Source organism: Sprattus sprattus, assembly GCF_963457725.1.
Source record: "Sprattus sprattus genome assembly, chromosome: 5".
Lineage (NCBI taxonomy): Eukaryota > Metazoa > Chordata > Actinopteri > Clupeiformes > Clupeidae > Sprattus > Sprattus sprattus.
The window spans coordinates 44,001,859-44,018,038 of NC_137924.1; the positions used below are offsets into that span (position 1 = coordinate 44,001,859).

At 46.7% G+C, this 16,180-nt stretch overlaps 1 protein-coding gene across 1 annotated transcript in view; it reads right to left on the bottom strand.

Moving 5' to 3' along the window:
- Positions 1–1,821: 1,821 nt before the first annotated feature.
- m1ap (meiosis 1 associated protein) overlaps positions 1,822–16,180 on the bottom strand; it is a gene marked incomplete at both ends in the record, with an annotated part of 30,157 nt that continues 15,798 nt past the window's right edge. Inside the window, 8 exons of the mRNA XM_080839859.1 lie at positions 1,822–1,908; positions 2,973–3,069; positions 5,606–5,781; positions 6,941–7,162; positions 8,951–9,163; positions 9,876–10,017; positions 11,464–11,629; positions 14,324–14,506. Of these exons, the coding sequence (XP_080695985.1) occupies positions 1,822–1,908; positions 2,973–3,069; positions 5,606–5,781; positions 6,941–7,162; positions 8,951–9,163; positions 9,876–10,017; positions 11,464–11,629; positions 14,324–14,506 (1,286 nt within the window). The remainder of the gene's footprint in view (positions 1,909–2,972; positions 3,070–5,605; positions 5,782–6,940; positions 7,163–8,950; positions 9,164–9,875; positions 10,018–11,463; positions 11,630–14,323; positions 14,507–16,180) is intronic.

Sequence of the window (16,180 nt, forward strand, 5' to 3'; positions counted from 1 at the left end):
GAAGGGATTAAGAAACGGTCATATTTAATCTTAGGACATGTACGTGAATTGTGTGCCTTTATAGTTGATGTCACTCGTCAGGTGGAATGGATATTGATGACCAATTCTGTTTCTGGAGTGGATGTCGGAGAGGATGCTCTTAACTGGAATGAGACACGGTTTTGCACTTCTTTTTACAAACCACTGACCCAACAAAAGAGTCGGTGATGCTTTTTAAATATGAGAACGGAAATGTAAATTATTTAACAAATCCTGTTTCCTTGACTCTTACATTTCACAGATGCAATGGGTGAAATGGACAGAAAATCACTACACAGAAACAAAACCTGTGTTATTCTATGTACAGTTTGTTTTTAATGCAGAGAAGTTAACCCATAACTATTAGTGTGTGTTTTGTGTGTGTCCATCAAAAGAACAGCTGTGCTGTTGTAAATATGTTAAGGACATTAGCAATAAAAAAGAAACCAAACCAAAGGGCATCTTGTTCCTCTCATCGCGTCATCACCAAAGTGGTCTAGAATTTTCTCTTTGTGCCCTAAAATATCTAATGACTTTGTTTTTGTTTCCAAGGTGGTTACCAAGGCCAAGAGGCCATGAAATCACCCTGAATGCCCTTTCTCTCTTTCCACTCATCCTCTGTTTCCATCCTTTCTTCTCCGTTGTCCGGTTGTCCCGAGTGACTGTTGAAGGCAGCCAGCACAGCTCAAGCATGGCAAGTCTAGCCGGTGAATATTAACCAGTCCAGGAAAAAAGGACCCTTATTTTGGGGGGGAAGGTTTAAGCAAAGATCTTAAAATCTTGGCTAAATTAATCTTACGTGTACCCCTGGCTCTGCGCTGCAGTACAGGCTGTTCCTTGTCTGTTTTTTCCCACTTTTTTACTCTCTTTTTCTCTCCCTCTATTTCCCTTCTCCCTGAATCTTTTCTTCCCCTGTCTAGAGATGTTATTTTCTTAAGCAGGCAGCCCCGTCGCCCTGCCAAAGCCCTGATCTATTTATCACATTGTTCCTCTTGCTTTCAAATCAGAGTATCGTGAATGAAAAAGAAACTGTCTACAAAGGCAGACAACAGTCCTCATGTGTTTGCCAATAAAAAAAATGAATACAAAAAAGAAAATACTTTAAGCCAGGGTACTACTGAAGAGACAGAACTGCAAAAATCAATTTTTGTCATTCTTTCTCGGTCTAGTTCTTCGATTGCTTTTGTGCTTGCTTGAAGTCAGTCTTGCAAGCCTATGGTGACTACAGTGTGGTTATCCCCAGATGCATACTGTATACAATGGCACATCAAAGTGTGCAGATATTAAGTATTTGGCCTTTATGGGTATGAGTATTCTGAACTCAGATCCCTTCAGCTGAGAAGGAATAAGATGAATTCAGCTGAATGTGTGCAGTGATGGATAATTGTCTACTGAACATTAATCTATATCTGTTGTTAAAACAGCAAGTGAGCTTTTGAAAGACAACTGTTTGTAAACACAGGAATGAAAAAAGAAGTGTCACTGTGCGAAAAGTCGCTGACAAGGAAGTACCCTACTTCGGTCTGTTTTCACACCACCTCTCCTCCCCCAGCATGACCTTTTCAATGGCCAGTGACTATCCAGTGGGCTGATTTATTTCACTGCAGTGTGAAACCTGCTCCAACAATCTGTCATTGTGAACCATTTCCTCATGTTATAACCTAGTGCTCTTTTGTCATCCAACTGCAGTACCTATTAAAAGCCCCAAACGCACTCACAAACATTAACTCATAAATCACCCATGTTATCCAATGAAGCAGCACAGACACTGTTGGCTAAAAAAAGACATGAGAAAAAGATGGGTCATTTTGAGTTGGCCAGCTTGTCCAATTTCTCTAAATTTGGCTTCCTCTTTTTGAGGCTGTTGCGTTCCTGTTTCCACTGTGTTGCCTGAGACAATGACAGGAAAGGAAGAGGAGAGGGCAGAAGAGTCCAGCAGATATGTGACATAGTGTATCAGACAAAACCAGCTTACACTGGTGGATTAGTTGTACTTTTAGTAGGACTTTTTTGGGTAAATGTTTTGCGTGATATTAAGGCTTTACTAGGACGGAGCTGATTTCTGTCCGTCTGTATTAGGAGACCACACGTGTACAGGGTGAAAACCACAGCAGTGAATGTTATAAAGTCATTATGATTGACCCTGTTGATGTAGAATCTACATGTTAAGTATTCTGTTTGGGTCGAAAGTAATACTACTACTTTCCAGTTGGACAGAAAATGTAAATACCTGTAATAAGCAGGTTTTCTAAGAGTGCAATGCACAAACCCAGGAGCTCATAGTTGACACAGTCAGAATAATTAAGTCAACACAATGTCCGCCGGCCAGTTTGCCTGCATAGAAACATCATTGAGGCGAAAAACGTGGACTGTTTGCATATAGTTGGAGGGTTTGGAATGGGGTCAATCAGAGCAGCTGTGCTTCTATTACGAGTTTCAAGGTCCGTCAGAACTCATCAGGACTATTTATGGAAAAAAAAACCTTAAGTCATTCCACTTCCCACTCTGACATTCCACTTACGTTTTCCAAAGAGTTTCAGTCAGGGCTGCACTACAGGCACCCACTTCCCTCCGTCACTGTCTACTTTCTTTCTTTTTTTAAACAAAACATTTCAGTCATCCTTGCTGCACTGAAGGGCTATGCCTGTTTGGAAAGTCGGACACAGTTTAACAGCCCTGGAATTTTATTCCATTGGCTTTACATGTCTGCTCAACACATTGATTCTTCTTTTAAATCAGCAACATCCTGAAATGATTTAGAGAGCAATTCATAACAACATCCTTCTTGGGTAATAAACACAAATCTGAGAATCTTTCCATCCAAGTTACACAGATGGGAACAACAATAGAAAGAGGAGGCTAGTAAGTAGGCTGGTCTTGAAATGTGACCAAAAGCTGCAAAACCACAACAGTGCTTCAGGGAGGCCAGATGAACTCCACAGCAAGGGAGAAACGGTCGACGACTGCCAGAAGCCGTCCACATCTGGTCTGTCAGTAGACGAGTTGTGCATGCCCAGTGTCTCCTCATGGTGGGATTCAACAAGCCCAATCCTGTCAGAGACCGTGGGTAGTCACAGAAAATGTTAGAGGCCTCCCTCTAAATAAAGGAGGCCAAAAGGCATGTCACCAAGATTGACTGTACATATAAGTAACCACAGACACTTATTAGAGATTTGAGTATTGACTGTTGAGGATTGAATACTTTGTTGAATTTGCATGAAGAAGTGCCATGTTGCTTCAATCATGATTTTTTTTAATGTAGTTTTGTATTGTGTCAGTGCTAAATTCCAGTTTACCACCCCTTTTGCAGCATTTCAACTCTTGACAGTGTGACCAAAGGCGGACGACTAACAAAGCAAACTAAAAAGTTGGCACGTTTTCCCGAGGGGGAACCTCATCTCAGCATGTGGAATGTTGCATGCCTCTAGAAGGCTGTTAGATGTTATAGTGTTTTTTTTTTTCATTTCATTTGTTCACTTTTTTATCCCTGCCTTTTTTTCATTAAGCGACGCCCTGTGCTGCCTTCGGTCGGTCTCCACGCTAGCCTTCTCGGGGGAGAACACATGCTGGCGCCATCAACGAGAGGCAGAGTGGTTTCCTGCTCGAGGCTCGACCTTCTGAGTCAACACATGCTAACTGCTAATATGCTAATTGCTTTCCTCTGCCTCAACATCATAACCTAAAAATCCTTCGCGATTTGCCTTTGAGGGGTAAAAAAAAATACGGCTGACATTAAAATGTCACCGTTGAAGTTGTCATTGTGTCACCCCTGTGTCTGATGGTGTTGCTTTGCAAGAACAGGCGTGCGTGTGTGTGTGTGTGTGTGTGAATGTGTGAAAAGCTTTGGCGTGCTCTGACGTACGGTGGCTGAAGCAGTGGTGTGGGCAGCGGATGGTGGGTGGAACGGCTAATGAGTGGAGAGCAAACGCTCCGAGGGAGAGAGGGGCGCATTGATGAGCCTCCCAGCAGTGCCCCCCCCCACCCCCGTACGGACCTAACCAGCTCCTTTCCTCGTCACCTTCGAGTGCAGCCCGCCTCCAGAGGACCTAACCAGCTCTTAGTTATGGGAGTTGGGATGAATAGATGTCTCTTTTCTCTCTTCCTTGTTTTTCTCTCTCTCTCTCTCTCTCTCTCTTGCTCTCTATTACCCCGTGTTGGTCAGAGTCCCTGAGCACAGTGGACTCCTTTGAGCACAAGGCTGGAGGTCATGAGGAGAGAGGGAGAGAGAGAGAGGAGAGAGAGGAGAGAGAGGGAGAGAGAGAGGAGAGAGAGAACGAAAGCAAGCGAGTGACAATGCCCTCACTCTTTCACTTCACCAACCAGTTCCTCCGTGCTCTCGTCATATCCGTGTTGTCTTTCCCCTCGCGTTTTTTTTGTGAGCAGAAGAGAACTGCTCCCTTAAAAAAAAAAAAACATTTTTGTTTTATTGTTTGTGGTGCCGGCATTTATTTGCTCTTTTCTCGCTTGCCTCAGCATTCTCTTTCTGGTTTGAGGGGAAATATTTGAGAGAACTTTCTTTTTCGTGCCACTTGTGGTCCAGTGGCGCCTAGCCCCGTCTCTCCTCCTTGCAGGGGGGGAACGGAAGGCCTTTAATCACATAAAACTGTCTAATGTTTCTGTGCAGTTAAAAGGCCGTGCTAATTAACAGGGTTACTAGGCTCTCCTCCTTGTCAACAGAGATATGAGGGCTTCTTGTTTTATGGTGTCTGGGGCTGGCATACACCATGTCTCTTCCGACATAATGAAGTATTTTATCCGCGTACTAATGCTTTACAGCTGTGCTGAGTGTGTGTGTGTGTGTGTGCGTGCGTGTGTGTGCGTGTGTGTGCGTGTGTGTGTGTGTGTGTGTGCGTGCGTGTGTGTGCGTGTGTGTGTGTGCGTGTGTGTGCGTGTGTGTGTGTGCGTGTGCGTGGGCGTGTGTGTGCGTGTGTGTGCGTGTGTGTAAGAGAATGATTTAGCTGAACTATGAGCCTCTCACTAGCCACAAACACTCCTTCTGAGCGAAAGTATGCACAACTACGTAGAGATTAGACAGCTGAGCTGATAAGGGTTGGTGTACACTCCTCTGTGTATTGTATGGACTGTATATGTATGCAGAGCAAAGCTTTTCAGCGTTGCTATCAGGGGGTCAAAGTTCATCATTGCTTAAAAAAAGATTACAGGTACCCTGTAGAAAAAAAGGCTTAAACCAGGGGAAGGATAGAGTATCTCTTTCCCACTGAACTGTTTCACTCCATTTGGTGATCTGTGTGCGTGCGGATCATCGTGGAGTCATAGTGAGTGCGGATCATATCATTCTGCTACTGTGGAGTCATAGTGAGTGTGGATCATATCATTCTGCTACTGTGGAGACATAGTGAGTGTGGATCATATCATTCTGCTAGTGTGGGGTCATAGTCAGTGTGGATCATATCATTCTGCTAGTGTGGGGTCATAGTCAGTGTGGATCATATCATTCTGCTACTGTGGAGACATAGTCAGTGTGGATCATATCATTCTGCTACTGTGGAGTCATAGTGAGTGTGGATCATATCATTCTGCTTCTGTGGGGTCATGGTGAGTCGGCCATCTCACCTGCAGGAGCTACAGCATCATCAGTTCGTCGTCACTCTCGCCCAGGCCGGAGGGGGAGGGAGAGACGGGGGGGCGTTTGCCGAAGGTCAGGGGGGGCCGGGAGCTCTTAGCCGGGGGGCCCGAGGAGGGCGGGAGGGGAGCCACGGTCGCCCGCGCCCGACCCTGGTGAGACTGACGGCCATGAGACTGCTGTGGAGAGATACAAACAGAATTAGGAGAGGAAGACAGGGAGAGAGGGATAGAGAGGGATAGAGAGAGAGGAGTAAAAGAAAGAGAGAGAGAATGAAAGATGGGTGTGAGACCTATAGAAAGAGAAAGGTACAAAGCGGCAGAGAAAGAAGAACCGAAGAAAGGAAAGAAACTGCTGATGGAAAAGTGCGCAGCGACAGTGAGAACTGGAAGTGACATTCATTCCCATTCCTGCCGGCCAACCCTCCCCTCCCCCTCCCCCTCCCCCTCCCTCTGGCTGCTGAGGACAGGACCATGACACAGGCTAATGGCCACAACGCCGTCTTTCAGGTTACGCAACAGCCAACGAAAACAGTGTCCCAATACACCATATCAGACACAGGCCACCCAAATCATGGTACCATTTCACTGTCCAAATCATGTGGAAACATAATAGGGCCACCGTGGTACGCAAGAGTAGTCCTGCCGTTTGGCCTTTAAACTTGGTCAGACTGGACAAAGCAAACACCATGCATGTCACCAGTAAATATTATGACCTGATAAATTGTGCATGTGCTTGCTTGCACATCCATTTGCTTCTATGCCTCATATCAGAGGTTGACCGATAGAGAAAGTAGAGGCTTACATTACAAGCGTTGATGTGTGTGTGTGTGTGTGTGTGTGTGTGTGTGTGTGTGTGTGTGTGTGTGTGTGTGTGTGCGTGTGCTTGTGTGTGTTATTCAAGGATATCTGCGTGGGTGGAGAGCAACTGCCGCAATAGTCAGTTTCGTTCTTGGCTGTCACCGGCCAAACTTCCCTTTTCTACTTCAAGTTACACATACTGTCTACACACTGTACACACACACACCTATAATGAAAAGACAAGCACACACAGACACACACACACACACACCTGCTCTCATTCACTGCTCCCTGCATAGCTCCAAAGAGTGGCTACTGCAGTTCAAGTCTACATTCCGGTCACGTCCGTCCACACAATACTAACCCCAAACAGTCCCAGCAGCGCTCCCTTCACTTCCCTTCACTTCCCTTCCCAGCTTTTAGCTTGGGCTGAAAAGCCTCTTTAGAAGGCCTGAGAGGAGAGGAGAGGAGCGGAGCAGAGAGCTGGGGTGGGGAGGGATGCTGCTGGAGGTCTGCAAGCCTAAAGGGGCTTCCTGACCTGTCGGGCCGTGGAGCCCTCTTGTGGCCGCAGTGGCTCCCTGCGCTGGATCTGCCCAGCTTCATGGCTCACTCCGGGTTCGTGGGTCTGGGCAGGACCCTGCCTACGGTAAGGGTGGGCCGGTCGGGAGGCCAGGCCTCGCATCCTGAGGTGCGGGTAGAGGTTAGTGTCCAGGCCCAGAGGGTTGAACATGAGGTCGTCCTCCAGCTGCTGCAGGGAGTTCTGAAGGAATAGTGTGAGGGGAAAGGTGACAGAGACAGAACCTGCATTTAAAACCCTGGACCATAACATCATTTACTATCATACACAGGATATGGAGCAGGACTGGGAACCTTATCTGCAAATGAGCCGAGTGCAATGATGCTGGAGAGGAAGAAACAAATGAGCTGAACACAACGATGCTGGAGAGGAAGAAACATTTGCAAAATGAGAAGCGACCCTCTGCTCAGGTTTGATGAGTAAGAGATGCCTCGGGGAGCGGGGGGAAATGACACGCGAGGGGAACAGGAAGTTCAAACTTCTTTTTTTTTCCTCACTGAACCAGTGAAAAGATACAGATCCCAACATGAAAGGAGATTCGGTCCGATGATACACGAGCTACTGTTCCAGGCCGCGGTGACTAGGGGGCATTTGGACACCAGTGTAAAGGTCTCGGGTGGCGCAGTGGTGTGTGAGTGCTGAGACTGAGGCTGGCTCCAAAGTTCAAGCCTCCTGTGATTAATGATGGTGGCGCTGGCGTGAGCTATGTGCTGAGTGCTGGGAGACAGGGACATGGTGTGCTGATTGATTAAGAAATGCACAAATGTAGCTGTGGCAGCACATGGAAGGTCAGGGTCGGAGAAGTCTTGCTCTCTTCCCTAACATGAGCTGTGTTGTGTGTGTGTGTGTGTGTGTGTGTGTGTGTGTGTGTGTGTGTGTGTGTGTGTGTGTGCGTGTGTGTGTGTGTGTGCGTGTGTGTGCGTCTGCGTGTGCGTGTGCGTGTGATGTGTGTGTGTGTGTGCGTGAGACAGACAGGAAAAGTGATGAGCACTCATGCAAGTGCATGCCAAAGCCTTAATGCTGATAACTGCCTGTGTGGGTGTGAGTGTCAGACAGAGTGACAGAATGTCAGACAGTGCAGAAGGGAGAACACTGATCATAGTGAGGATGGGTGTAATGGTACATGGGTTCAGCCAATGAGACACTGTTTACAGTTTTCAAAATAGATTAAAGCATTGTTTTGTGTTCCCTGCTGTACTGAAAACGAAAAGTAAACTGAACCGTGATCTAAATAAATACCGAACCGTGACTTCAAAATCGAGGTACATACCAAACATGCCCCCCCAAATAACTTAACTTTGTGGACCCCTAACAATAAGGTATTTCTGGGTCAGGTCCTTCATAAATATATGCACACAGTTATTTATTTATTTATTATTTAGGAGTGAGAGAGAGAGGGAGAGAGAGAGAGAGCATATGAGACACCAGAGTATGAGACTATGCATGTTTAACATTTGGAGGGCCTTTAGGTGATAGACTTCCCTCATGAAAGACAGAGGCAGAGGCAGAGGCAGTGGCAGAGGCAGAGGCAGAGGCAGAGACAGAGACAGAGACAGAGGCAGAGGCAGAGGCAGAGACAGAGACAGAGACAGAGACAGAGACAGAGACAGAGGCAGAGGCAGAGGCAGAGGCAGAGGCAGAGGCAGAGGCAGAGGCAGAGACAGAGACAGAGACAGAGACAGAGACAGAGACAGAGGCAGAGGCAGAGGCAGAGACAGAGACAGAGACAGAGACAGAGACAGAGACAGAGACAGAGGCAGAGGCAGAGGCAGAGGCAGAGGCAGAGGCAGAGGCAGAGGCAGAGACAGAGACAGAGACAGAGACAGAGACAGAGACAGAGGCAGAGGCAGAGGCAGAGACAGAGACAGAGACAGAGACAGAGACAGAGACAGAGACAGAGGCAGAGGCAGATAGAGCGAGAGAACTCTGACACCAGTGTATGCATGCTTCACAGAAAGAGGGGTCCCACACCTCCAAAGTGATGAGTGCGCTGAGCGGGGGGTCTTGATTTGAGTCAGGCATGCAGCAGGGCAGCAGCAGCTCCTGGGTGACCACAGGCTTGAGCAGCAGCAGTGAGAGTGAGGGAGAGGGCTGCAGCACGTAGAGAGAGGAGACGGACGAGGCGGACGCCAGCGCCGAACCCACAGCAGGCTCAGAACGCACCAGCAGGAACCATTCACGTGCCTGCAAGCACACACACACACCTTTATCACAAGCACCCATCTGTCTCTTAGACTTTCCCTCTCACAGGTACGTGACAATCTTTCTGTTTCTCACACATACAATTATCAGGCATCTTTTCATCATTCGCCCACATAAGAAACACTGCACATCCTGTCACACAGATACAGGTTCGGTCCTTTTACGCCACCAAAACACACACACACACACACACACACACACACACACACACCCCTACACCTGTACCTGTGTACACTCTTACTCATTGCTCAAATACACACACACACACACACACACACACACACACCTGTACACTCATACTCAGTGCTCAAACACTCACACATACACACACACACACACACACCTGTACACTCATACTCAGTGCTCAAACACTCACACATACACACACACACACACACACACCTGTACACTCATACACAGTGCTCAAACACTCACACATACACACACACACACACACACCTGTGCACTCATACTCAGTGTTCAAACACTCACACACACACACACACACACACACACACACCTGTACACTCATACTCAGTGTTCAAACACTCACACACACACACACACACACCTGTACACTCATACACAGTGCTCAAACACTCACACATACACACACATACACTCATACGTATTGCTTAAACACACACACACCCACCTGTACACTCATACTCATTGCTCAAACACATGGACTAACCCTAAGTGTGTGACAAAGTGCGTGGAAGTGTTGCTGGTTGCTCTCAATCTCGTCCCAATCCAGCTGCCAGCATATGGTGGGCCTGATGACCAGAGGGAGACCATACAGCACCGACTCACACACGCCGTCTGCGTGCAGGGTCCTGTAACGTGCACACACACATGCACACACACACACACACACACACACACACACACACACACACACACACACATGCACATCATGTTAACACTTCATTGCAATTTTAAGTTTTATGGGTCTGCATCCTTAAAGGTCACACACACACACACACACACACACACACACACACACACACACACACACACACACAGTGATTTCCCATGCTTCTTCCATGAATCACAAAATCCATATAATGTAAAGCGTGAGAGAGAGTGAGTGAGAGACGTGTGACATAACACAGGCTTTAATCAGCCCACCATAAAGCGGATATGATGACAGTGTTCTGCCCCAGAGTCAATATTTCTCCTACTTCAGGGGGCCTCAGACACATGCAAAGCACAGGAGCCCATGCAAATCACACACAAACAGTAGAGGAGACTCAGCGTCTCTTCTCGCTCTCCTCCGCTGGCTCTACCACTGATGATCGCTCTGACACAGGCCTCCCTGTCTCCAGCCCAGCGCACGAGTGGAAGTGGTATCGCTGGTAATACGCTCTTTTGCATAGAGTGAGTCATTCACCCCCCCCCCCAGTTTCTATTTCTGTTCTACAACCTCACTTTTCCTCTCTCTCCCCCATCACTCCATCCCATTGCTGCCCCATTATCCCATTTTAACTTTTTATCTATTACAAACCCTCTCCAACAGGTCTTGTCTTTCTTCCCCTCAATACAATCCTTTTTCTTTTTATAGCTCTCCCTTACCGCTTTACCCTTTCATTCCAGCCTCTTATCATTTGAATACCTTTCCCATAACGCTTTCTCTCTCTCTGCGTCTCTCTCTCTCTCTCTCTCTCTCTCTCTCTCTCTCTCTCTCTCTCTCTCTCTCTCTCTCTTACTCGTTTAGGAGTTAGGGTAAGCAGATGGATGACGTTAGGCTTGAAGGCCGTTTATGAACAGAGTCTGTTGTCAAGGCATTTAACGTCTCTGAAGTTTTTCATATCTTCTCTTTTACATATGGACAAAAGGCCTTCTATGTCTGGCATGCCTCTCGCATGTACAGTATAGTGCAGTACAGAACACACGCACGCACGCACGCACGCACACACGCAGTTTCGACTGCTTCTCTCGTTTTGCAATCATGCCAATCCATGAGGAACTTGAAAACATTCGCCATGTGGAATGTAGCACTTCATCCCAGAACAGATAATTTTCTTACACTACTCCACACTGGCCTCACTTAACCACGCTGCGGGTTGGCGGCCAGCGAGGACAGAGGAACACAACAACATTTATTGACAATAAAGCCATCTGGTCTGGTGGCCCTGCCTTTGATACGGCAGGAATGCTATGAATGAGGCTATTCATGCTACACTTTCATGTCCCAGTGTGGCCCGGGGGGCAGACTTGAGAGAGCCACTAGAGGCAGCAGACTGGACGCGAGCTGAAGACAAGAGCGCAACCTAACCTACTTGATGGCTCGGAGTCTCTGAGGAGGGGGAATGTGATTGGTTGGGCCCTTGCCGGGGGGCTGGAAGTCCCGGACGCTCTCTGTTTTGGTGCCGAGGTCCAGGGCAGAGGAGCCGGGGAGAAGACTGGGGCTGAGGAGCCTCTCCTGTATGTCACACTTCAGGCAGACTGCAGGGGAGTACAAATCACACACACACACACACACACATGTACACATGAAACACACACCCACAAGACATGTACAAAAAGCACAGGCATACACACAAACACACAACAAAAAACACGAGACAAAAATACATGCACACATGCACCAGCACAAACGTTTTATGTTACTTTTTAAGTTCAGGACAGTCCAGATCAGAACAGTCTCGAAACTCTCATCACAACACTCCTTATCGCTCCACTACTGCTCAGTCTGTCCAAGTCTGTAACAGTAGGTTCCTACACTGAGAGTCAAATACACTCAGGTCAGGGGCGTAGCAACTGTTACAAAGTGTGATTATGGGAGCCTCTACTGGTTACTGGCAAGAACTGCAACTAACAGCTTGAGGCTCTTCTGGTGCTGCTGAACATCAGCAGCTCACACATGGAAGGACAATAACCCCTGTGATAGCTGTTGCAGTGTGTGCAGCCTCTCCATAATGATGTCCTTACTCTGTGTCTATCCTGCTGTCATCTCGTTCTTTGGTTAGCTCACCTCACGGCGCCACTGCTTTATCTGTATTTGTTACAGCCCTGTGTAATTTGCCCTCTATCTCACCTAACTGACTTGGATCGAGACACTCGTTGTGCATTTTCAACACTGTAAGCATAATGCAAGTGACCTGCCATTTAAGTGTAGCATCTAGAACAACACTATTATAAATTCACCAAATGTTCTCCAGACGGAGTAGTGCACACATGGATATACCTGCAGAGGAGCAGGACATTGAATAGGCGGAACAAACCAAGAGAGAGGTAACCAGGAGATTAACAGAATGACAGAGAGGGTGAGGCAGAGGAAACAGAGTGTACAGTGGGGAAAATAAGTATTTGAACCCCTGCCGATTTCGCAAGTTTGGCCACTTGCAAATAAATGTGTGATCTATAATTGTAATGGTAGGTGTATATTAACAGTGAGAAACAGAATATCAACAAAAAAAATCCAGAAAAATGCATTTGCATTTGATGCAGAAAATAAGTATTTGAACCCCTATCAAAACGTCAGACGTTTCTTGTAGTCGGTCACCAGGTTTACACACATCTCAGGAGGGATTTTGGTCCACTCCTCTTTGCAGATCCTCTCCAAATCCTTAAAGGCACCCAGTGCAACTTTCGAAGCTTAAAAATAAACATTCAATTTCTAGTCTTTTTTACACGTAGTAAGTTACAATAACTCCATACCGTTACATATCGACATTCAAGGAGCAAAGATGAGACGTCGTCGTGTGGTGAGAACTGATAGAAAATCGATAACAACAACAATCGCATTTTCTTTATTTTTTGTAACCTACAATAAATACAGCAGGATTCCAGTCAATGGAAAAATGGCCTCTCCCCACCGGCGATTGTTGTTGTTTACGATTTTCTATCAGTTCTCACCACACAACGAATGAATGTTTACATAAAGTTGCACTGGGTGCCTTTAAGGTTGCGTTTTCAATGGGAGGGAATGAGGGAATGAGGTTCAAGCCCAATATTCCACGTTACATGGCCCCATCCATAGTCCCCTTGAGTCATCCTGTACCCTTGGCAGAGAAACAGCCCCAAAGCATAATGTTTCCACCTCCATGCTTGACGGTGGGCATTCTTCCCCCTTTCAAACACGGCAAGTCGAGTTGATGCCAAGGAGCTTGATTTTGGTCTCAACTGACCACATTCTGTCTCCCAATCCTCCTTAGAATCATTCAAGTGTGCAATGGCAAACTTCAGATGGCCCTGTACATGCGTTTCCTTGAGCAGGGGGACCTTGTGAGTGCTGCAGTACTTTCTTTACAGCGTGGTGTGTTGCCAATGGTTTTCTTGGTGACTGTGGTCCCAGCTGCCTTGAGATCATTCATGAACTCCCCCTGTGTAGTTCCGGGGTTATTCTGCACCTTTCGGATGATCACTGATACCACACGAGGGGATATCTTGTATGTAGCCCCAGACCTAGAGCGATTAACAGTTGTTTGGTGTTGCTTCCATTTACGAATAATCGCACCAATAGTTGTCTGCTTCTCACCAAGCTGCTTGCCAATGGTTTTGTAACCCATTCCAGCCTTGTGCAGGTCTACAATCTTATCTCTGACGTCCTTGGACAACTCTTTGGTCTTGCCCATGGTGGTGAGGTTGAAGGTGTGAAGTATGATTCTTTGGACAGGTTTCTTTTATAAACGTCACCAGTTGAGATCAGGTGTACCTTGTTAGACCTAATGAGGACTAATCGGTGTGCTTCTTGGCACATAACTGGTCATTGGGAGCCAGAATTCTTGCTGTTTGCTCGGGGGTTCAAATACTTATTTTCTGCATCAAATGCAAATACAGTCATAAATGTTATAAAATGCAGTTTTCTTTTTTTGCTGATATTCTGTTTCTCACTGTTAAAATACACCTACTATTACAGTTCTAGATCACACATTTCTTTGCAACTGGCCAAACTTGCGAAATCGGTAGGGGTTCAAATACTTATTTTCCCCACTGTATGTATGACATAGAAGAATATTTATATATATATACATATATATATAGAGAGAGAGAGCTAGATAGATACTGTAGATAGATAGATACAGAGAGATAGAGTTAGAAAGATTTATAGAGAGAGAGAATGAAAAGAGGAGAAGCAAAATGCATTAGCCAAAGGTAGAGATGAAAGGAGTCGACGGAGGAGGAGAGAGCCAGTACTGGAGTTGGGCTTGCGGGGGCCTCCGGGGGTGGAGCCTTGCTGAAGGGAGGGGGGCAGCAGCAGGTGCAGATGCTCCCGCTCCCCCGCCTGCTCGTGCAGCCACGCCTTCAGGACGCTCTCCAGGGCAACCGCGCTGCTCTCCACCACCTGCAGGTCCACCTCAGTCCCCAGCAGCATCCCCTCTGAAACAGAGAGAGAGAGGGAGAGAGAGAGAGAGGGAGAGAGAGGTGGGGGAATTTAAGTGGTGTGCCTAAAGTTATCTAATCTGAATTATGTATGTGGTTTATATTTCCCTACCTGCGCTCAGTGGTCTTGCAATTAAAGTGTGACATTTATAATGGGACAGCGATAGGGAAACTGGGAAGCTTGATAGCAATCATGTAAATGTGGTGGTGAGTCGATGTTATTAATGTCAGCTTCTGATAAAATGGTGTTTTAAGCAAATGAATGGTATAAATAATGATAGTTCATTGATGAATGCTGTAGAATTTGCTGAACCATTTTTTAACTCTTAACTTAAACATTTAGCTGTAACCTGGAACGCAATTTTGCTGTCTGCCACTAGAGGGAGTCACTGCTCCATCCCAGGGCTGACTTCTCCTCTGACAGAACCAAGGCACAGTTTAAGTTTTGAAGTTCCTTCAAAATGTGTATATTCAGTGCTTTGTTAATAGAGGTCTATAGAGGTTAATGGTATACTTTTAATGAGCAATAGTGTCAAAATAGAGTTGAAGTTACCGAGAAAAACACTTATTTCCAGATCACAGTCAACTTCAGTGTTGCAATTCAGAGCTAGACCCATGGCCCATTGCCGAAACCATTGGTTTAAAAAGAAAAAGCAAAGGTTCTATGTCAAAAGGCAAAAGGGTGAAACTGTCAGTTCAGTTTAGTTTTAGTTCCAAGTCCCTTCCAGGCCTCTTCTATGCAGCCAAGCACCCCAAAGGAGCCTATTTCGTAATCTTAAGCCTACAGGATCCCATAACACAGGTGAGGCACCACACCAAGGTTAGGTCGACACCCTATGAAAGAACATCGAGAGTCATTCCTCCCGTCATGTTGTGTGTTACGCACACAAAGAGCCTGAGCGAGCAGTGAGACCTGGAGCGGCTCAGAGACGCCCTGAGCGAGTGTGTAACCGCTGCTGAGGGAGACGGGGAGATGGCAGCCTGCGCATCACCACATTAACCTTTCCCCGTGAATTATTTATCCACCTCTAGCAGGGCCTTCTGCAGTCTAGAGGGAACCAGTGAGACAGGCTTAATCGCTCAACCTCCTCTCACACAGGGACAAAACGAGAGGAGAGACAGGAGAGAGAAAGAGAGGAGTGGAGGGGAGAGAAGGAGACAGGAATACAGACAGGGAGGTAAAAGAGAGAATGAAAGGGCGGTTAAAAGAGAAAGGGATTGAAAAAGAGAGAGTGAGAGGATGCAGATGAAGAAAAACAAGACAACAGGAAGTTGGGAAATCGATCCCATCTGTGCCAATAAGTGTCAGGGGGAGGTTGGGAGATGAGTCAGAAGATAAGGCTCGGACATGACGTGATCTGTAGCCGGGGCTCCTTCCAGATAATTGCTTTTCTTGGTCATTAGTGGCCAGGGTCAGGCTATCCTCCCCACAGCGGATCTGAAAGTCAAACATGGGTCGCTGCTAGTGATTTGTGTGCACTTGTGAATAAATATTGATGAGTACGAGCTGTTTGTGGCTTGTCTGCTACCATTAGACGTCTCATTGAGAAGTAAGTGTTGTTGGCTTTTGAGTCTGCTTCCTTCAGCACACACTGCTCCATACCAGGGTACCATATGGGGTTGGAGCGTCTAATTCACTCGCTAGGTAGTGACAAAAACTAGCTCAATAGT